The following is a 23,481-nucleotide window of genomic DNA, read 5'->3' on the forward strand; positions in this document are numbered from 1 at the left end:
AGAAAAATAAAATGAGGAGCCTCTAATTTTCAACTATTCACTTAGCAAGTGTTTATGTATATTTATTTTTTCTGACCATTTTGTTAATTTCCAGTTGTACTAATAAAAGTGGGTGGTGTTAAAAGTTTTGTGATGAGTGATTGAGTGGTTAAGAATAAAGTGATATTCAGTGTATGTAAACTTCCAAGTAGATTCTGTGGAGTTGTGAAAGGAATTGGTGGAATTTGTCATTTTCAGAATAAGCAAGTGCCAGGTTTTATATTTACTTACAAAAAATGTGGAGCATACTTTACATATCTTTGGAATAATATAGTTTTGTGTTCCAACCAATTTGCTTGTTACTTTCACAATGTCACTCTGCAATAGCTTCTCCAAATATTCGATGTGACAACGATAATTAGAAATTCAAAAAATTTTGATTAATTTATGAGGTGCTTTAAAAGAACAAAAAAAAATCTCATTTCTTCACAACAAATTATCTTGTATTAAATATTAAATTTAATTTAAATATATATATATATATATATATATATATATATATATATATATATATATATATATATATATATATATATATATATATATATATGTGTTAGTTTGTTCTTGTTCATGGTCACTAACTACAATGTGTCCTTACACCTTTTTACTCACTTGCAGATTTCTTCTATCTTTGCTTGTCCATGGCTTAACAAAACTTCCAATCTTTATCAAGTTCCTTCAATTTACTTGTCCTAAATCCAAAATAAAAAGAAATGGAACCAACACATCTTTTGTTATCATTTTGACACTTTTATTTATGAATTGAACAATCTATTATATTTTTTTTCTTTTACAAAGAATGAAATTAAATTAAAGAGAACACTTTAAGTATGTTCTAACCCTTATATAAAATAATTATGAACAAAAAGATACTCTGACTTAGTTTCACGTTCTAGTAAACAAAATTTCTTGCCAAAACTTGTATTTTTATGTTAAAGGATTTATATACACTTAAATGAAAACTTTATTATAACGAAATATTTCCTATACACGTGAATAACTTTAAATAGCATACGAAAATAAATATTATATGTAAATAATTCATATATATATATATATATATATATATATATATATATAATATGATACGATTGCTAGTTATACATAAAAAGATACCTGATTAACAAAAAAAACTTTCAACTATTCAAATTCTTTTTTCTCCTTCTAAATTTGAAACATTTATTGATACTTTTATTTCTTATCTTTCTTATAGGATAATAAAAATAACAACTATTAATGACATAAGAACTAATCAACTAATATCACTTAAGATAATGGATAAAAATGGAAGAGATGCATGTGTAACACACAAAACATAGAACTAGTCAACACCACACCATAAGACGATCTACCCCACTGACACAACAAGATGGACATCAAGTTTATTTAATCTGAATTTTTTATAACTATCGATATTGCCTTATTTAGATTTTTTTTTTTGTGTTTGAATTGGCTGAATATTAGATTTAAAATTTATTAAATTTCATGCTGTATTTTTTTGTTTTTAACTTTTCTTTATTTAGCAGGTTTAATGATAACAAAAGAAAATGCATAATAGATTTAATTATTTGAGTTACAGTTTGAAAATAAATAAATTCTTAGGTAATGTGAATTTGAAATAAATCCGTAAAAAATAAAATTGGACGAAATATTTGTAAAAAACACTCCTGAAAAAGTATAGTTGCCAAATTCTTGGAAAACTATAGTAAAGAATTGGATATAATAATTTTTCATCATCCGGCTCGAGCACTAATCAAATTTTTCTTCAATTATATCTATAGAATAAACTAGAAAAAAATGTATGTGTTATCCACACGTATACGAAGATTCTAAATAATAAAAGAAACTTAATATCAAATTCGTAGAAACATCAGTAAATAGTTATCCACACATTTTGTGAATATTTAAAAAAAAAATACCTGTTGATAATTACTTACTAACAAAATATGTACTGGAATTTTTTTCTTACAATTTGGAAATTATCTGTGACAGAAATTTTGTTTGAAAATATATATTTCTGAAGAATAGTGAACATGACAAATTGATTACAAAATAAAAATCATTTTAAATTATTGAATTAGATAACAAATTATAAATTCATTTTAATCCATTATTTTTATTGAAAAATATTGCATCCATCCATAATAATAACATTTTAAAAAATTAAATTGAATTAAGTTTGAAATTATATTTTGAAAAAAAATTATAAACAAATATAAAAAATGTTTTTTAATTATTTAAAAATTAAAATAAATTTAGTTTTCAAAAATAGACTAGATTATTTTTCATCAGTTGAGTATTAATTGGAAGATCAATTGAATCTTAAAAAGAAAAATAAATCACTGAATATACATAGAGTAATATTAATGAATGTGATCTCATTTATATTTTTAATGTTTTTGTGCATATTAATTAAATATTTTAAAATTTTGGGGATAAATCACACTAATAATATAAATAAATAAATAATTTGTTTCATCACCATAATTATGCTTATATAAGATTTTACCCTTAATTTTTATTTAACTTTTGTGTACTTTGAATATTAAAATGTTGTAATTAAACAGAAGTGATTTGATGTTAAAGATTTTCTTAACACCTGTTAATGATTAATAGGCTTTTTGTATGGTCAACATTTGCCTCAAACATAAGATTGAACACGTAATTCACTCTGCATCTTTATTTTCAATCAAACTAAGCACTTTATTTTCTTGTTAACCAAAGTTGAGAATTTTCACACCTTTAATATTGTTCTTGCTACTTTTTTATTAAAAGTTGGTCGATTTACGTGTATCCTAAACAAAATTCATATCCGATCAACCTACAAAAATTGAAACTAGATTTGAATATTTAGTCGAATTCGATGAATAATTAAATAAATAAAATTAAATAAAATAGGTAATTATGGTTAATTATAAATATTTAATTCAATTTTATTTTATTTTTTAATATTTTAAACTTTATTCTTTGTACATTTTTTTTTAAATTACAAACCTTGTAATTTTTCTTACAAAATTTTTAAATTCTCTTTGTGCAATTTTATGATAAAAATTGCAGATTATCACCTAACACAGAATTATCAAAATATTTAATACATCCAAAGGCTTATTAATTTATGGTAAAAATACTCAAATTAACTTTTCATTTCCATAACATTTTATATAGTAATTGTTCAATGCTTTTCTCTTTTTTATATTAGTTAGTGTGAGATTTTAATTAATATGAAAACCAACACTAACACAGTATATGACTGATCCTTTCTTTTACTAATAACTCAAGTCAAAATCAAAATGATAAAAATATCATACATTTAGAGTTACCAATTTTCAATAAAATGACTTTAGTGTATAAAGTTACCAAATGAGATCTATATCTAAATAAATGTTATTGTGTAAAAGATATATACTGCACCTTTTAGATTCTCAATAAAACTTAACACCTTAATTCTCAAAGTAGATAAGTTTAGATATTTTAATTAATGTGGTGAGATGGATGATGAATGTGATTAAATTTCATTTGTTAGTTGACTAATATGGATGTATTTGTAACACAAACATATTTATTTTGTGTTGTAATCCCTATATAAAAGAAAAAAATTATTTACGTTTAATGTAATAAGTTTATTTGTACTAAATACTAACTAAATAATATATATATATATATATATATATATATAAATGATTTGATTTGATTTATTTAATAACAATATTGGAATTTTTTAAGATCTTCAGTAGATACCATTAATTAGATATCACATTTTAATTTTAGAGTTAAGATTTTGGAAGAAAAGTTGACCAGAATTTAACAACTCATAATTATATCAGGAGAATTTTGAAAGAATAAATCGTTACAATTTAATATTTTATAACACTCAAACTCTTTTTTTTTATATAAAAATAAATAAAAACAGTAATTAGATTTTAGTTGAAACATTATCTCTATCTGAACAGAAAGCTGATGTATCGAGAATATAATTGTTAAGATAATAACATATTGCATACTTGTTTTATTTTCCAAGTATTTTCTTTTAAATAATTGTCTGGAGAGTCATATAATATAAGTGTTTGTATTTCAAGATATTGCATTGAAGATCAAAGGAAGAGTGTTATAGAAATAAGCAATTTTTTTATGGAAAAACATACTGTAAATAATTTATTCTTAAAAGTAATAATGTTGAATATTTACTTAGAGTTAGAATGCGGCCACTGGTTGAAATATCTGTATTTGTCTGATCAAGTGACAAATAACTGTTTTTTTCTCAAAAAAGTATGTGGTTGAATTCTTATATTCATGTTTTGGGCAATATTTTTGTTCTAGTTTTGGAACACTGATTGTTACTGTTTAAAGTACAAGACAGTAGAGATTGAACAAACATATACCTATTTCAAAAAGATATTTTATAATATTCTCATGACATAACAAGCACAGCAATTTCAGCATATAGGAAAAAAATTGATAGAAGATAGAGAGCTTTCTCATAGGCCATTAACATGGGAGACATTATTTAAATTATTTGTTCTTGCTTCTTTTGCCTTCTCTTGCTCACCGAATGGCAAAAAGGCTCTTTTGTTGCTGTTATTGTTATACTATCTTGCATCAATATTCATTCTTCACTTCATCAATGTCCATATTCAGATGCATTCTTGCGACGCCTCTCGTTATGTCCAGCCAAACGTCTTCTACAACTCCTTTTTGATTCATCAAATTCTGATAGCTCATGAAACCTGGAAAATCAAAATATTACTAACTCAACTCATCGGGAATTTTAACAACATCGTATCTTGTTCCAACAAAGTCCTCATTACAAAAGGACATGTTCAAATATGTACATTAACTGATTTGATCTTGATATTTTTTAAATGATCAAGTAAAATTAACAGCTTTTGTGAAAGTATGAAAGGACAATTTTTTTTACAAAATTCAATTTGTATATAAGTTGATTTCATATGTATTTTTTTTTCTTTAATAAACACTTGGAGAGAAAATTATTTAAACTAAACTTTATACAATGACATGTTTGAACCTACATTTTCCCAGAAGTGAAAAGAAATACTATTTTATATGAAATCATTTTTGTGAATTCAAGTAGCTTGAAATTTTAAAAAGGGTGGTTCTTGATTGACATATTTGAAGTTTTCTTTCTTAGTGGATGAATGTGTCATTTATTGATGAGTGTGTGTATTACCCTAAATCATATGCTGAAATCAAAATGATTGATAATTCATATATTGCGTTAAAATCATCCCAATTTTCCATCTTCATGGAAGGACCTCCTATCTGATGGATGAAACAAGATCAGCACTTTTTGTCTTGTCAACTTCATGGATTAAAAACAATGAAACCAAAAATTAAGTGAAACCTTAAGTCAAAATGCTATTCATTCTCTCGACAGAATGGTAAGAACCATTTAGAATGATTCTATGTTATTCTTGAACGCAGACAGTGTCCCTGTTTTAGCACAAACAGTTTCCCGTCAAGAATGTATCATACCTTTGCACAAAATGTTGGGGTAATCGATTTTCGATTTGAACACATTCCATAAAATGCACCTTAATGCATAATAATGTTCAAGAAGAGTCAAGACTATGTTCAGGAGGAGTTAATCTTTTTTCTTAGAACTAAGGCAATACAGTTAGACACTATCAGTGAACGTTTTCCTTAGCTCTATGCTATGTAAGAAATGAAAACAAAAGTGAATGAAATTTAAAGCACAAAACAACCTCAGACACATTTCATATACTGTTTCTTTGGACGCTTGAGCCAAGTATACCCTAAGAGCTTTGTCTCTGGCTAGGGTTGAATGGAAAGGGCAAAGGGTATACATAAACAGTTCTAAAGAAAACTAACTGTTCAAACACAAACTCAGGCACTGTAGCTGGATCCACAGACACAACATGAAGGAACAGTTAAATTGCATAGAAAACATTGATTAAGGTTGTCAACCTACCTACTGCATTGTTGGCAAAACCGTTGATGCTGCTCTGCAATGAGCACCGCAGGAGCCTTGGCATGGTACTCACAAACCTTGTGACGCCTGTGGTAGGGCTTAGCATCACTGAGATCAGCATTACAACCATCAACCTGACACAAAGGTGGCATTGAGCCTCCAGCTTTGGACCCTCTCTTGTTAGTCACCACCCTCTTCTTCCGACCGTCCTCTCCGTACTCACTTCCCTCCTCCTCTTCCTCTTCCTCATCATCATCTTCTTCCTCCTTGTAATTTATTCTCCTTTTTCCCTCACTCCAACTTTCATCCATAACTTGAAGGAGATTTCGGAGAGTAAGAGAGATCGATGATGATGATCTGGCTGGAAAAGGTTACGGAGAAGTCAAGGAGTAGTCCACAACTACTTCATATAAATAGAAAAACTAGAAAGGTAAATAGAATGAGGGAATGAGTGTGGACCACTTAGGGTCTTCATTAATTGATTGCCACCTCCAGGGTAATAGTGAAACAACATTCAATATTTTCTCATCTTACCTTTTGTTTTTTGTTTTTCATAGCCCATTCTCATCTTAGTTGTATTTTACATACATCTTTCTCTCATCCATCACATCTAATACTTTTACCATGTCAGTTTTTTTCTTTTTTTTTTGTCAAATCAGATGAGAATAACCCTTTTTGGTAATTTTTCATTTTTAACTTTAAAAAAATATATATTTTAAAGACAGCATAACTTGTATTTTTTTATTGAATATAAATATTTGTATAGTTTATTTTCGTTTTCGTTCATCGAAACCAGCAAAAAAAAATTCTGCTCTTCTTATTTACATGCATATATTATTTTGACTTTAATCTCTTTCTTTCTTTCTTTTATTTATACTTCTCTTATTTAAATCAAATACAGACAAACCAGTGACCACTACAAGGACCCTAGAGAAGCTTTTCGGTGTGGGACAAGCTAGGAAAATAAAAGATAATAGATGTATGAAGAAAGAAAAGGTAAATATTAATGAGTGAATGTATGAGAAAAATAAATGAGAAGTTACAGAAGCAAACAAAATATATGCATGAATAACAATACATCAGAATATAAGTGATCGTTGTATACAAATAGTTAATTAAAAATAAAGGAGAAAAAGGTGTTTTTACATAACTATAATCACAATCAATGAAACCAATAGATTATTACCAGTCAAAATCATTAGGATTTTTTTTTAATTTTTATATTTACTTTTTATTAATAAACAATATTAAATGGAAGTGTTCTTTCCGCTCACCTTTTTTTAAAAGAAAATAATTTTTTTCCCACTCATTTCTTCTTCTTCTTCTATTATTTTATCTTGGGCTCTTTTATTTTTCTTTTGAATTAAACTGAGATAAAGTGAAAGCTTCCAATTAACTAGGGTGCAAGAAGACATAGTGAAGACTTGGGGGTTTGTGTTGTTTGAAAAGAATTTTATCTAGATAATACATGCTGATAGCCTAGTTAGAGAATCTACATGGACTACATTGATTCCTTTTTATTTTGATAAAAAAAAAAAAAACTCGTTTCCATTTTAAGTGGCTCTCAATCATCCAACCAGATTCTTTTGAGATGTGTTTGGTTAAATATAAAGAAAAAGAAAATGAGAGGATAAAATTAATTTAGATGGTGTGGTGTGCCACAAAGATAATATAATTGATTTTAAAAAATAATCAGACTTATTGTTTTTTTCACCTATTATGTTTTTTATTTTATTTTATTTTACTCTTACATATCTTTACTCGTTTTTGTTTCCATCTACTTTATTTCTCTTCTGAGTACCAGAAGAATCATGAACTATCTTACGACAGCAGAGAAATAATTATAGTCAACATTAAAGAGAGAAGGGGGGATCGAAAAAAAAAAGAAACGGAGAGGAAGGGAATTTAATTTAATGAAGTTCGTGAAATTCCAGAAATAATTAATCCATGTTAATGAAATAATTCGATGTTTACTCTTATTCTCTATAATTTTAAAGTGAATAAGTATGAAAGTAAAATAAAGTAGAGACGGACAGGGAGAGAAAAAATAATTTATAGAAAATATGATATAATAAAATAAGGAAAATCTATTTATTAAAATTTTTTGAAAAATAGTTTGGTATAAAATATGATTATTACAAACTGAAAAGTTTTTGCCTTTTATGGCGGCTGTGCCAGGTCAAGTTGGAAAAAAGAGATTTATTTTGATTAAAAGAAATAAGTTTCATATAGCGTCATCCAATCGTGTTCTTTTCTAGCGGTACGAATGATCCAATCACGTTGAAGACATAAAACCCAACACGAATATAATAGCAATGAAAAATAAAAAAACAGCAATACCAATGCATGGTTTAAGTAGCTTGTCGTGTGCGTGGACAAAAATATTTCTGTCATCTAGCTACAAAGCAGTGGTAATTATTAGAAGACAACAGAAGGCTGTGCTCAAATTTTTGAAGAAAAGAAAGTGGGGTCCCCTCCTACACACACACTCTCTCTCTCTCTGCCCAGATATAATATATATTCCATAATAATTTTTTTACCCAAGTACGTTGTCTCCATTTTTATACTATTTTTAGTTTGGTCTTTGGCCAGTAAAAGAACAGTGAAGTGAAATTATTTACTGTATTTTGATGGTAAAAAAAAATAGAAATGAAATAATTGTGTTGTCGAGAATAATAAGAGTTTGAGAAATATGAATGAAAGTGGAGGAGGGTGTGGTTGATGTGCATTATTGAAAGGAGAGGAGAAGAGAAGTTTTGGCGTATGTGAGTACGTACGAAGGAATGCATGTTTGGTGAAGAAGAAGAAGAGAGAAGAGAAGAGAAGAGAAGAGAAGAGGGAATACATAGCTTATAGCTTAGGACCACTTTTATTCATTATTATCGTTTATTGTATCTGCGCATTAATTGGTCCCCATTGGTACGAGGGAAACATCTCTGAAAGGGAACTATTTTGTTTGTTGTATAGAATATTCAATGCTTTCAATTTGAAGGACGCAGATTTTGTAAACCACCCTGGGCCAACCTTTTCTTTACTCCTACTCTTTCCCAACTGGACCTTTTTCTCAATTCAGATTCCACTCTTTTTTATGGACTACAAAATACCAAATTCAGCCCATTCCTCCCCATAAATATATATATATATATATATATATATATATATTCAAATATTTTTCTCTCCCTTTTATTCAATTCTAGTTCTCATTCCAATTCAAATTCTTAACACATATTTAGTCTTCTATTTTGACAATAGTATATTTTTTGAGAGCTAATACTCCTACTGCAAAAAATTGAAACGTTTCGAAACTTCAATTTCAATATTTTTTGTACTTATTTTTGAATTTTATCTCTGTCAAAGAATACACTTCGATTTTATAAAGAATTTAAGTATATTCCTTTACAAGGTTAACTTTTCACATATTTAAAACTTCACTGAAGACATCTATTTCATTGTGTCGCCGATGACTCTTTTGTTTTCCTCTGCAACTTAGAGACGTGAATATCACTATCATTTCTCTATTGCCATTGAAAACGCGAACATTGTCCCATATCTTCGGTGCTAAACTCGTGAGGTTCTATTTTCGCCACCATTGTAGTCCTCTTCATTATTCTTCTATTTTCACCATTGGCTCACTTGTTTATTCTCTCTTTCCTCTAAACATTTTGCATTCGGATTGCATTGTAGCACGCGTTTCCTTGCTTCCAGAATGCATTTTGCATTATTGCGATACCTAGATGCTTCTAAGTTTTTTAAACTTTATATTTGTTTATTTTGTTAATATATTATTTATATGTTTGATAAATCTAGTTTGTATTTAGTTGTTTCTAATTATTTTGTTTTTGTCTAAATTCATAACGTAGACAAAAAGAAAAAAAATTAAAAAATAACTCTATAACATATTTCAGTTATAGCAAAAACTTAAGCATATAGTAAAAAATAAACTTCAATTGCCTAATGAACCAAAATATACAATATACAGTCAAATAGACTTCTATTATTTTTAAAATTGAAGCATATTCTCTACTTCAACTTTTTTTTTAATCTTTTTTTTTAATTGTTTTTTACTTCGGTTGGGAATACAACCAAAGCCTATTCAAAAACCGAAATAAAAAGTTCCTTTTTTACCTTATCTGAATATTTTTTGATTGAAAAACTAAAATATAATATGATGTCAAAAATAATTGGTATCAAAATTCTTTATTACACTAGTGACCACATTCTTTTTGAGGAATGACAATATAAAAATTCATTAAATTTTGTAGTAAATTAAAACTAAATTTCAAGAACTTTGTAAATACTTAAATTTAATATTCAAAATAAATACTTAATAAAACATCACTTTAAAAAAATTATAAAGTAATAAGATGATTTCTTTACAAAAATTATTAATAAAGTTAAATAAGTATTTATTTTTTACTAAGCAAATTTACAAGTTTATTGGAATTATGTTTCAAACATTTATCATTACATATAGATAAATTGTTGTTTGGATAATTATTTGTTGAAGTTATTATGTAATTTGAATTTTGAATTTTATACCATTTATATTTTAAATTTTTATATTTTTTTTAAGAATTTATATATTTTGTTATATTTTAAATTGATATTTTTATATTTTTCTAAATAAAACTTTTAAAAAAATTCTATAAAATTCTATACTTTTTTATTATTTTCTTTAATTATTTTAATAAATAAATCTAAATTTTTTATATTCATATTACAAATTTGTAACTTTACATTAAAGTTGTTTTCAAATATTTCTACCTATAATATAATCATATTATTATTTTATTTTTCTAACTTATTAAACAAAAAAGATATTATTACATAAATTATTTAACCAAATAAATATACATTTATTAAAATTAATTTTACAAAAAATAACCATAATTACAATATTTTATTATGATAATTTTTCTATTACCATAAGTAATCTAGAACAAGAAAAAAATCTATATCTTATCAACTTCTGTAACTTATAAACAAAATAAACTTGTTTTCCTTGTAAGATGCAACTTCTAATAAACCTAGATTCACACCATACGGATATAAGCCACCTGATTACAACATTAGAACATGGTGTTTCCTTTTACACTACGTTTTGAAGAAGTGAAAACAACTCCTCAAATTACAACCACTGGATTTTCTAATCTACTCATCACACATCGTTCATCAAGCATAACTAATGGAAAATAAAATGAAGGAAAATTAAAAATCAGTTGGTTTACCCTTTTTTTTTTACTGTGTTCTAGCTCATATTGTCTTTTGTGCATAACAACTCTTGACCTTGTTATTTAAATTTAAATATTGTTTTTTTTTTCATCAATAGCATGCATAATGTTAAACGAAAAATGAGAGTACTGTTTTAAAAATGGCAAGTTGCCTAATTGTTTGATCCGTTGTTCTATGAAAATATTATATCTATGAATTGTGTTAATATCTCGAACTTTCTTATTTGAAATTGCAACTCATCTAAATAAAAAGAATCCTATTAATGATTTTTGGATTAATATTAAAGATTTTATAACGGATTAATTGTCTCATAACAGACTAAATATACAAAATCCTAATCAAATCATGAAATTTTGACTTTCTAATTTTAAAATTAAAAATATATATTTTATCTATTAATTATAATTTTGTTCTAAAAATAATCATTAAATCTAGTATAATATTAGTATTATATATAAATTTCTTTAGGAGAGATTAAATCAAATAATAAAAGTAATAAGTTTTGAAAATACATAGAAATAAATTATTTTTATATCTAGTTAGTCATTGTGTATAATGGGATCTTATTCATGTTTGTATATATATTTTTTTAAAATTTAAATTTTGAAAGTAAATCGTATACAATATTTTTTTTCCATAACTTCATATTTTACTTTCTGAAAATTTATTTTAGAATTTAAATTTCTAAAAAATATGCAATTTATTTGAAGATTTTGTGATGTTGAATATTTATAGGATCTTTTTTATTCACCAAGAGAAATGAATATGAAAGAAGATATCACTTGTTAGGCCAAGTGGTGAACTAAACATGCTAACCAACAGAACAACAAATGGAAAAGTAAGAAACATTATTGAGCACTTAAATTATACTAAAAATATCAAGTACAATGTCTTGTTATACCTCCATAAAGATTCTGGATTATAGTAATGAATTCACTATGAGAGAAAATGGTATTTTGATATAACTTTATATTTATTGCATAGTTAAAATACAATGTAGAAATATGGATGACAATTTTTTTTATAAGAATTCAGTTATAATAGAAATTGATGAATAGAAAGTTTTTGTTATATAAATTACAAGGTTTAATTAGTCATATGATATCCATTTTCATTTGAATGTGTCAGTTTGGTAATTGTTTTTAAAAATGTATGTCAATTGAGTTCCAACTGTTGAAAATATGCCTCAATCAGGTCCTTTTTAACAAAAATTATTAATGACATCAATGATATTGATATTTAAAATGATTTACAAAATTAAGTATTGATATTTATATTAAAATTTAGTAGTAAAAGTCATAAATAAAGTTAACGGCGTTAATAATTTTGGTCTAAAAAAGACCTAATTGAGACACTTTTTTAAAAATTAGGACTCGATTGACACATTTTTAAAAGCGGGTATCAAACTGACACATCCGAACGAAAGTGGGTAACATCCGACTAATTAAACCAAATTATAATAATGAAAAAAAAGGTGTGAATTTAAAATTATTTGATATCTTTTCTTATATATTAAAAAAAAGATATTATATTAAAATTATAGTAAAGTATAAATTATTTGTGTGGTGTTGTATCGTTGTTACAATATAATCTAAAATGAATTGAATATATAGATGAAAGATTGCTGACATAAACATGCATAGTTCATGTATTTGCATCCAATGTTAAAGGATGTAATGGGGAATCAAATTCTGAAACTTTGAATTGGATGAGAAGAAGCCATAAGCATTTGATGAGCACATTATTGTTTGTTTTGGTGTTTTGTGGTATCATCAATGGAATTGACACAGAATATGTTCCCCACCAAAGATAGCATGGATTCAAAACCTAGTGGAATCCTCACATGTGATCGACCACTCAAACCTCATGGCTATTCTACTTTTCTCTCCTCTTTAGATTAATACCATTTAATATACTTTTTTAATGTTTCACTTCTTTAAAATAGATAAACATTAACTAAACTTGTGCTAAAAGATATATATTTTTTTATGCAAAGTGAACAAATTAATGGTTAGTTTGTAAAATATTTGAACTAGAGTACCGTGTCATGTTTTAATAATGAAAAATAATGTTTGCTCTCTCTCACTTTATTTATTTACTCACATGGGTGAAATCCCTATATATCCTCCTTATGATTTTATTCCTATTTTTAGCATCTCACATCCAAAAGAGTGAAAACTACAACATTATAGAATCTTATCCCTACCTAGCTAGTTACATGTAAGTTAAAAGTTTATTGTCTTTCCTTTTATCACGTTTCCTAATTTTCTATTTTATACCTCATATTTATTTATTTTCTTTCTCTTCAAATTTTTTTATAATGAGGTTATGCACCAATTATTTCTGGTTATTATGTTCTTAAACCAATAACTACCATTCTTATTTTATTTTAAACAAATTAGTCTATCGGTAATCTATCACCTTATAACCTCGTGATCTATTCTTTAAAAACAATATATTCTCTTGGTCTACCATTTTTTTTTAATAAACTCCTTACTTTCACTTTTTTTTCTTAAAAGTATTACAATTTATTAGGAATTCAACTTAGTTTAAGTCCCACATTGATTAAAAATGAGAAATTAGAACATTATACAAGAATAAAGATTCTTAAACCTATTATCTGTAGGTTTTGGGTTGAGACTGGTGTCAATGCCTTTGCCTTATGTAGTTGGACTCAGGTGTCATTGATGTTGTATCTCCTTAATAAAACCCTTTTTATAGATTTAACAAGACAATTACATTACATTCACTCCCTCTATAGACCTAATAAGACAATTACATTACATCTCCGCTTTATTCAATATGCCTTTTCAAAAAAATGTAAACATATAAAGGTTTATATCTATTTTGTTAAATCTATTTGTCTTTTATAATTTTTTTTCTTTACTAGTTTTCTAGATTTTGCTGTAAATGTTTAAAATTTCATAAGTTTAATGAGATAAAAAGAGGATGTTTCGTCAATATTAACTTTTGTTTTTGATGTCTCGATGTTTTAATATTTTGAGGATGATCGAAGTTGCCGGAAAGAGTTTCATATCCTCTTTGTTCCTCCAACATCCAACATCCCCAGTTTTTTTCCAAAATCTACTAAATAATTATTGACTTTTTGATTAAGTTAAAAAGTATTTTTTTTTTCCGTTTTTTATATCTATCCATCCGCAAGTAGTCATCCCCTCACACTTGTCACGCAGTTCAGGAAAAAAAAATGTTGAAAGAAGTACTGAATTTTGAAAACTCGATTTAGATAAGTATCGAATTTCAAATTCAAGATAAGAAAATTGTCAGAATTTTGAAATCCGAAAAAAATTTACCAGATTTGGAAATTCAATTAACACAGCTACCAGATTCGAAAATCTGATAAACAAACTTATCAAAGTTTGGAATATATATATATATATATATATATATATATATATATATATATATAAATATTTGTGTTTTTTCTTGTGTTTTTTCATAAAATATATTAAGAAAAATAAAAAAAAAACACAAAAAATTAAAATAAAATAAAAATAAAAATTAAAAAAATAAATATACCAAATTTCGAAATCCGTCATATTTTTTAGTTTTACTTTTTTTTAAAGTATTAAAAAACAGTAAAACTAACCAACAATAATATTTAAAAACTAAAATTAATATATATATATATATATATTAAATATGTATAATTTTTTAATTTAATTGATTTTTATTTTATTTTTCTTAACATATTATATAAGTTTGACGTCGTTTCCAAAATTTTGCCCTGATGTCTTCTTTATATAAATTAGGTTAAATTTGACATAATTCGATAGATCGGACCACGTCTGAATAAATAAACAATCTTGTAATTATTAAAAACACGTCAATAATCAACTTTAGAAAATAATTGTGTCATGATTAGTTTAATCTAATCACAAGGGTAGATAGAAACTATAAATACAAGTTAAAAATGTGCTTGTTAGAACTTTTCTCTATCGTATTTATTACGACATTAATTATCATAGCTGATTTAATCATTACTGCATTACTGACTTAAGTATCATAACTTTTTTAGCAGATACACCAGTTGATAGGAGAACTAAACCAACTATAAGAGAATTGAATAACGAATTATAAGAGGATTGAATAAATGACTCCAATGAAGAGTTGGAAATCAAACAAATATTTTTAGTAGATATTGAGTCGCTATAATCAAAACAGATTAATTAATGGGTATGTTTATAATTAATTATTATTCTTTTTGTTTTGTCCAGAATGAAAAATCAATTTCTATACCAGTAAAAGAATGTAGTTCTTTCTATAATTCTATGTTTTATGAAGTGAATCGAATTGTACGCAATCCAATTAAAAAGTCGGATAAAATTAAGGGGTCATTCCTTCGTGAATCTCCATAATTTCAGCTCGTTTTTTTATAAATTTTTTGTATTTTAAAGGTATAATTTAAAATATAATATTTAATATTTTGGAAATTAAAAAATCATTTTGAATTACATGTTCGACATATTAATATATTTTTGATAAATCTAAATATAGCTTTATATTTTGCATTATATATTTCATAATAAAAAGATTTATTTCTGTTGGGTTATATTTTTTCATATGTTGTGGGTTATGGTTATAATTATTTTGAGAGATTATGTGACATTAGTCTTACACATATAAGTCATTTGACCCTACTTTTATCTTAAAACTTTAAGGCAATAATGTTATGGGCCTTTTTATTCTTATATAGTATTTATCTTTGTCTATTCTATCCAAGGTATAACTTTGACTCACACTTGAACTATTTCCAACAATTTTATATTTTATATTTAAAATATAAAAATAAAAAATAGATTTTAAATTGTATATTTTGAAATTTACATTCTAAATTTGAGATACAATAATATAAAGATGAAGAAAGAAATTTGTGGAGAAACAGGAAGAAACTACCAATTAATGGCGCAGCATTGCGGTGGCCCAAATTTTATGAAAAAGGTGAAGCGGCCCAATTATGTTGATTGAATCACCAACCCCACAAACAGATGTGATGGCCCAAAAAATCTGGGAATTTGTTTGTGTGCTACATAATGCATTTATTTATTTATCGAAACTACGATTGGAGGAAAGGTAAGGGGACTTTGTTTCTGAAAATAAAATCCAATCAAATATGAATTACTGGATACAATTTATATGTCTTGGAATGAAAGCAAATTCCAAATCAGTCTTGTTTTATGAAATAAAAAAAAAAAGAAAAAAAAATCCTTGATCAAGGATTCTCAAAACTAAAAAATAATAAGAAAAGATAATTTTGTATTTGGTATGGCCATTGATGGAGGTGTGTTGGCTTGCGGACCCCATTAGTGATAATATACTATTATTATGTTTCAAATTGTTTGATTAATGGCTTTCTCTCGATTAAATGACGTTCTATATTTGGTTCACAATAATCAGACACCTATATGTAAATCATGCAGAGCTTTTTTTATATACACGAATATATATATTATTTCCCCAACATTCTCTGATTTCTTATAACCCAAGCATGGAAAATTGGTTCCCAGAGCTCATCAACCTCTTCCAGGATTGGTTATTTTATTTAGTGCATAATTGTCACTTTGCTGTTACCCTATTTTTCAAATATTGGGAGGGCTACCTGCTATATATCAAGTGGGAGTTATTTGAATAGGGCAACTATGTTTTCCTTTCCTCATGAGAATATTTACAATATTTTCACTATCATTATCATCATGAGACAATTGTCAAATTGTGTACTTATTAAATGCAGAAGTTGGTGGATGATTGAGAACCCCATCCCAAACCACCAATTATATATATATATATATATATATATATATATATATATATATATATATATATATGCTAAAATGTAATTATCAGAGAATAGGTTTATACATGACTCAGTTCGTATAAAAGTCAAAACTTATTAACACACACATCAGATGAAGTTAGTTTTCCAATCTTCTAAACACTTTTTAGGTCTACAATTCATTATGTTTTTCTTATTATACCGTTATCTTGCTATGATCATTTTCATCATAATTATTACAGATCTATAACTTGTTAATATGAATGAATCGAAATGTTGAATTGATGATATATGTATAATTTTGAAATAAGTAAGAATGTAGTAGAAGGTAGAAGAAAAATAGGTGGTGAAACAGTAGCAGAGGTAGTGAGGAATAGCTGTAACGATTACACAGCAGGAGGGAAAGGTGGTGGGATTTATCGTGTTTAATCATTCCTCTACAGATGCTTTTTGTAAGATATTAATCATAGTCCTACATTATGATCTGAAAATGATTCTCTGGCACACAAAGTAAATAAATAAATAATTAATTCCAAGACGAAAGGGAAGTGGTAGCTTATATAATATGTAACGCATAATGTTATACTCTGATGATGCTAAATCTCATTGAAATTATTCATTTCTACTAATAGGTAAACAGGACTGAGTTGATGAAGCAATGGGAGATGTTGAACATATATGCAGAGATGAAAAGGACAAAGAACTTCAACTTGTCCTTTACTTGTTATGTAAAACAGAAACATTCAAACTATACTCTTGTGAAGTTCAACTATCTTACTAGTTTATGAAGAAAAATGTTCATAAATGTTGCTAAAAAAGTCTAACATATTGCTGATCCTAAGCTTAATTAGAAACATGATGACTATGAAGTTATCTGATGTACAGTTCAAACGCATTTCAAACTAAGGATATAATTATTATGGGAATGATAAAGAAAGAGGATGCAATGTGTTTGCATAATGTTAAATGGAAAGTAGGGAACAAGTGAATCTAGGATGTGGATTTTCTTAAAGGGTACGAAACCAATCATGGTAACTCTTCTTGGTTTATGTCAGATATCATGAACTCGATTACACAAGTTTCTTCATTGTGTAAACCAATTTTGTGGTTTGTGCAATGTGTATGAAAACTCCAAATTGTGCATTGTAAAGAGGACTAGAGTCGTGTAATAATACACATATTCAAAGAAGTTAAACATATTCCAAAATATTATAACTCACTCACTCTTAATTCTCAAGTTAATTATTATAGGTTTTACCTTAGTACTATAAAAGTTTACTTAACCAGTCCATCAACAGAACTAGAACATCATATTTCCCGTCAATTAAAACAAGTTTACTATTCTGTCCCTGTAGTTATCAGTTGTCACAAATTTTGGCTTTTAGCACCGAAGTTTTCAGCAGATTCACATAATCTAAGCGCACTCTTGGTGGTTCATTATTATATTTTTGGACCAAATATATTTTTTATTTTATGATTTAGTTTTATATATTCTAGAAGATTAGCTAAATTGGATTGTTGTAGAAATTCCATTTTGATTTGTGTCCTTATAATTTATTCAACATCAGTTTTGATGTTTTTCTGTTGTAGAGTACATATGTGGCTTATTGAAGGTGGCAGAAGGACCAGAACTTAAACGGAATGAAATTATAATAGCTAAAGTCCAAACTACTAAGTTCAGAGACTAAAATCAGGTCAATGATAATCACAAATATTTGTATATTTATATCTAACGGAGAAGGTGATTAACTACTGGTTTAGAGAGAATTAGACCTACAACTTGTATCGGAATTTTCTAGGAAACGATGTAGTAAGGTTTGTGACCTAACTTGAATACAATTTGTATGAAAATCATAGTGAGGACCCATTGATACTAAATTTATCACACGCCATGTATCATGCCTCACAGTAACTGTGTATAACAGACAAGAAGAAGAATACAAAAGAAGGGAATTTGAGTAAACACATAATTACAAAGGGGTTATCATTTAAATAGTGATTAGTGATATAATAATGCTGATACAGAAATTTTATATTGCAAGTAAGACCTGTTGACAGGTTGCATGCGATCATTATCCTTTCGATTTTCTTAGTATTATTTTCACCCTTTCAATAATACCAATTAGTCTCTTAATATTGTCAAAGTGGAAGAATATTCAAACAAATGAATTCCGAGGAAAAGATTAAAATAGTTGTGTAGGACATAACAGTATAATAATATTCTGAAACAGCACGGGATTGAAGGGAGTTGAAACTTTGTTAAGGAAACAGTGGAAGCCAAAGTGAGTTGATATTAGTGATAGAATCTGTATCAAAAGACCGTATACAGGAATTGTATATGTTTGATGCATGCCTGTGGTCCATTTTCTGCTGTCACTATTCACTTTTCTCTGTTAATTTACAGTCCACTATTATCAAGTGCCTCATTTTATATTGCCACACCTTGTTTTAGAAGCAATTAACAGTACAAAAAGCTCGATCCACGTAACACAAATTTGCCAACAAAACTATTACCAGTGGGAAATATCATCTATAACATTTCATCGGTTAAAAAAACGATGTTTCAAAAGTATAGTTACAATATCGTAATTTTCGACTTACAGGTTATAAAAACAACTGATATAATAAATATTTAAATATTTTATCTCGTCTTCTTTTATATCTTTTCCAAACCAAAAGTTAAAATCTCTTGTTTTGTCTCTCACTACCTAACAGTCAAATTCTCCTTTACATTCTCTCCTATGTATCATCAATTGTGTTTCTCTTATCTTTCTTAAAAAGGTTGTTGTTACTTCATTTTCTCTTTGTCAAGTTGAAATCGTGTTCAATGATTCATCTTCCTCTCTCTTCGTTCAAATTGTTGCTGTTACTGTGATTCCTTTTATCATCACCAGATTTTCTCCACACTTTTATTATGACTTCAAATTAGCGTGTCTATGAAAAACCACGTATTAAGAGAGTTTAATCCCTTAAATACTTATTAATTAGTATTTTAAGGGATTAGCCATTCAGAAAAGGAGATACCCTAATATAAATAAAACATTTATCATTATGATAAAAAAAAAATAATGGATGCAATGCAAGAGGTAAGTGGTTAATTTTCAACCATTTTGGTTTTCTGTTATGGATTGCAATATCAAAGTGGATAGCGTTGATATTTTAACATTATTGTATGTTGAATAGGCCAAGACATTGTGTTTAAATATGGTTCATTGGAATTGGCTCTGGGCGTGACGTGCATGGCAAAATGCTGGTTTATCATCCTAAAGTCATACACTACCTTCATGCCAAATCATATGGTTTATGAATTATGCCCCTGATTTACAACCTAAGTGGGTTTTCAACTTATTCATGTATGTATAAATGGATTCTAATATCTAAGTGTCACTATCTATATATATTCTTTTTAAAAAAACAATGTTGTGAACTAGTTGAATCATGGTCGAGGAAAACTCACATGAGAATCCTCATGTTTTAAACTTAAGATCGAAGTTGTCGTGTGTTGAGTCCAGGAACTATATATATCATCATTAGCAGGCGTTTCCCACTAGTGACCTAACATGGTTGTCTGAATTAAACTATCCATTCAATACTTCTGATAACATTATTTATTTCTATCCATATTCATTAAATCATTACTTTTATTTCGCAATCTCTGGTTTTGGATCAGAAGATAAACATGAATAGAAGAGGTGAGTGGAAGAAAATCCATTAGTTTTTATCCATTTTAGTGTAAACATAGTGCAGAGAGATAATGAGGAATTATTGGGGGCAGGGTGGGACAAAAGCGTGGGTGTTAGATGGAGAATAGCAGTGGGTGTTGGAAGGAAGAGGACAAAAGAGAGGGAGGGCAAAAGGGTAAATGGAAGGAGATAATAATAAGAATAAAATGAATCTGAAATGGAGGAGAGTGAGATCTTTGTCTGGACGTTGTTTAGGGTGCATTGGTGTCAGGTTTTGATGGGTCGGGTTTGGTCCCCTAAGCTTTTTTACTATCTGTTTGCCTTTAACGTGCGCGTTGGGTTTCTTTCATCCTTGCTTCTCAAATTGGAATCTCTTGATGGGGTCCCCATAGTGAGTAGTGAGTAGGTAGGTCCCACTTCAGTGAACATTTCAAAATCAATTAACTTGAAAAACAAAATAAGAATAAAGTGGGGATTTAATTGTAAATAATAAAAAATAAAATTGAGAGATCCCTTGGGAGACTACAAAATCCATATGTTCCCCATCTCTGCTTTGCTTTATTTCACTTTAATTCCTTTTCCATAGAAGCTGAGCTGCCACCACATGATTCTCCATCTCCCCTCTCTGACAACCCCATTAACCCTTTCATTCTAAATTTTAATCGTTTTTATTTTCTACTCATTATTGCCAAATAACTGTTTATTCCATGTTCATGTGGGAGAGAGTAGAAATAGAAAGAAGGATCTCAGAGGCTCTTAAGGCCAAAGCGTGCCCTTCTTATGTTCTTTAACGTCAGGGCTTTTTGTCCCTTTCATTTGGAACCTTTTACTCCATCTTCTCACTTTTTAAATCACCTATGCTTCATAGACAGTAATTTTCTTTTATTATTTTTCATGCACTTTATTTAAAAGTGTCAAAATTAAAACCACAAATTCAATGAGAAAGTTTTTCTCACATTTTGGTAAAGTTGAGATTTGACATTAATATTCTTAACGACGTGGAACTGTAATTGGAAGTGAGATTTTTATCCTCATTGGGATTCCCTCTTGGTAGCAATTTATGAGAATGTGTAGAAGTAGGAGGGAATGTTAGGTGGTGATGCGTGGACTCACCCCTCTTCGTCTCTGTAACTCGCACACATGGAATATCAATATCAAATTACATAAAACGTAAGTTTTAACCGTTGGTAAATTATACTTTCGTAATACTATAATTATTAATAAAAATTAACTGCAAAAATTAATGATTTATATTTTAATAGATTTCAAAAAATATTTTTATTTATTTATAAAATAGTGTAGCTTATTTTACTAATTAATAATTTATTGTCAGAAATCTAAGTGTGAGTCTAAGTCTCACATTGATTAGAATTGAGAAAGTAGAATACTATATAAGAATAAAGACCCGTAAATCCATTGTTTTAAGGTCTTGGGTTGAAAGTGATGTTAATTCCTTATATGGTTGGGCTCAAGTCTCTTTGGTGTTTGTTCTCACCAGTGATACTCCTCCTTTAAAAACCTAACATTTATAAGCTAAAACATTTTCGACTAATAATAACCTTTTTGGTAGCTAATTGATTTTTTCAACAATTTATCTTTCATGGTTTTCTCTTTTATCTTCTTTCTCTGGATTAAATTTTCTTATCACTTCTAAAGTCAAAGTCTCTCCACCTCGTCATTTTGTACTCAAAGATCAGATAGATGGGAGGTCTCGTTTGTGTATTTTAGGATAATCATGGAACAGAATGTTCAAAATTTAAATACTTATTTATTTATTTTTATTTTACTGTTGAATTGATGATGTTAATTATTACTACACATTTTTTACTATTTAATTTAATAGTTTAATAAAATATACGATCGCAAAATTTGTTCATATATGCATCCAAGCCCCATATTGACGTTTGATGGAATATTAATCAAAGACGTAATTACATGAGCACATATTGTTATTAAGAAAATATAATTTTGTTTCAAAACAAAGTGTCGAAATATTTATATATTCCAATAAAAATATAAATACGAGCAATAGAATAAGATAAATAAATTAATTATTAGTTTATGTTAAAATATTTTTAACTTATATATTTTTTGGTTATAGTATACGTTATTTTAATTTTTAATGACATATTGAATCTTTATCTTTATAAAAAATGAAAAGAATTCAAAGTGTTTGAAAAAAACTAAAAATAAATTTTCCTTAAAAAGATATTGTATCTATAAATAGATAAATACACGTTTTATATCATTTTGCATTTTTTTCACATTTTTTAATAAAATATTTATGATGAAAAATAAACTATCATGCTGTTTTTTTCAACTTTCGATTTCAATTATAGCATTTAAATAATTGATATGCAAATCATTATTTTTTTACAAGTTGATGTTTACGGAAGGGTGAAATTAGTTAGATTTTTCAGAAAAAAAAAAACTTCTAATAAAACTCCATCCAAAAGTCAAACGAACATCAATCATTAATCTTAATTTTGATCTTTTGGATTTTGAATTTCCTTCTCATATTTAATCTTAATATATATATATATATATATATATATATATATATATATATATATATATATATATATATATATATATATAAACATATACTAAAAAATACTTCTCTTTTCTAATTGTTGCTTAAAAATGGCTATTCACATCCAGACAAGTGTATACACACTATGGACAGAAGAGAGATACCAACGGAAAAGAAAAGTGGATAGATAAAGAATAAAAAGAAACGAAACGAGGACAAGATGATATACAAATTGAAAAACGTGAAAAAAACTATA

At 27.2% G+C, this 23,481-nt stretch overlaps 1 protein-coding gene across 1 annotated transcript; it reads right to left on the reverse strand.

Annotated features, from left to right (window-relative positions):
• Positions 1-4,411: 4,411 nt before the first annotated feature.
• On the reverse strand, positions 4,412-6,394 carry LOC114187579 (squamosa promoter-binding protein 1-like). The gene is made up of 2 exons (XM_028075857.1): positions 5,987-6,394; positions 4,412-4,763 (listed from the first exon to the last, which is right to left on the reverse strand). The coding sequence occupies exons 1-2, from the start codon at positions 6,295-6,297 to the stop codon at positions 4,658-4,660; spliced, it is 417 nt and encodes a 138-aa protein (XP_027931658.1). The 5' UTR covers positions 6,298-6,394; the 3' UTR covers positions 4,412-4,657.
• Positions 6,395-23,481: the final 17,087 nt, after the last annotated feature.

This window comes from Vigna unguiculata, chromosome 6, assembly GCF_004118075.2.
Source record: "Vigna unguiculata cultivar IT97K-499-35 chromosome 6, ASM411807v1, whole genome shotgun sequence".
Taxonomy (NCBI): domain Eukaryota; kingdom Viridiplantae; phylum Streptophyta; class Magnoliopsida; order Fabales; family Fabaceae; genus Vigna; species Vigna unguiculata.

Coding starts and splice junctions, on each gene's coding strand:
- LOC114187579 (XM_028075857.1), bottom strand. CDS start 6,297: ATGGATGAAAGTTGGAGTGAGGGAAAAAGGAGAATAAATTACAAGGAG. Junction 4,764..5,986: donor TTTTGCCAACAATGCAGTAG/GTAGGTTGACAA, acceptor TTGATTTTCCAG/GTTTCATGAGCTATCAGAAT.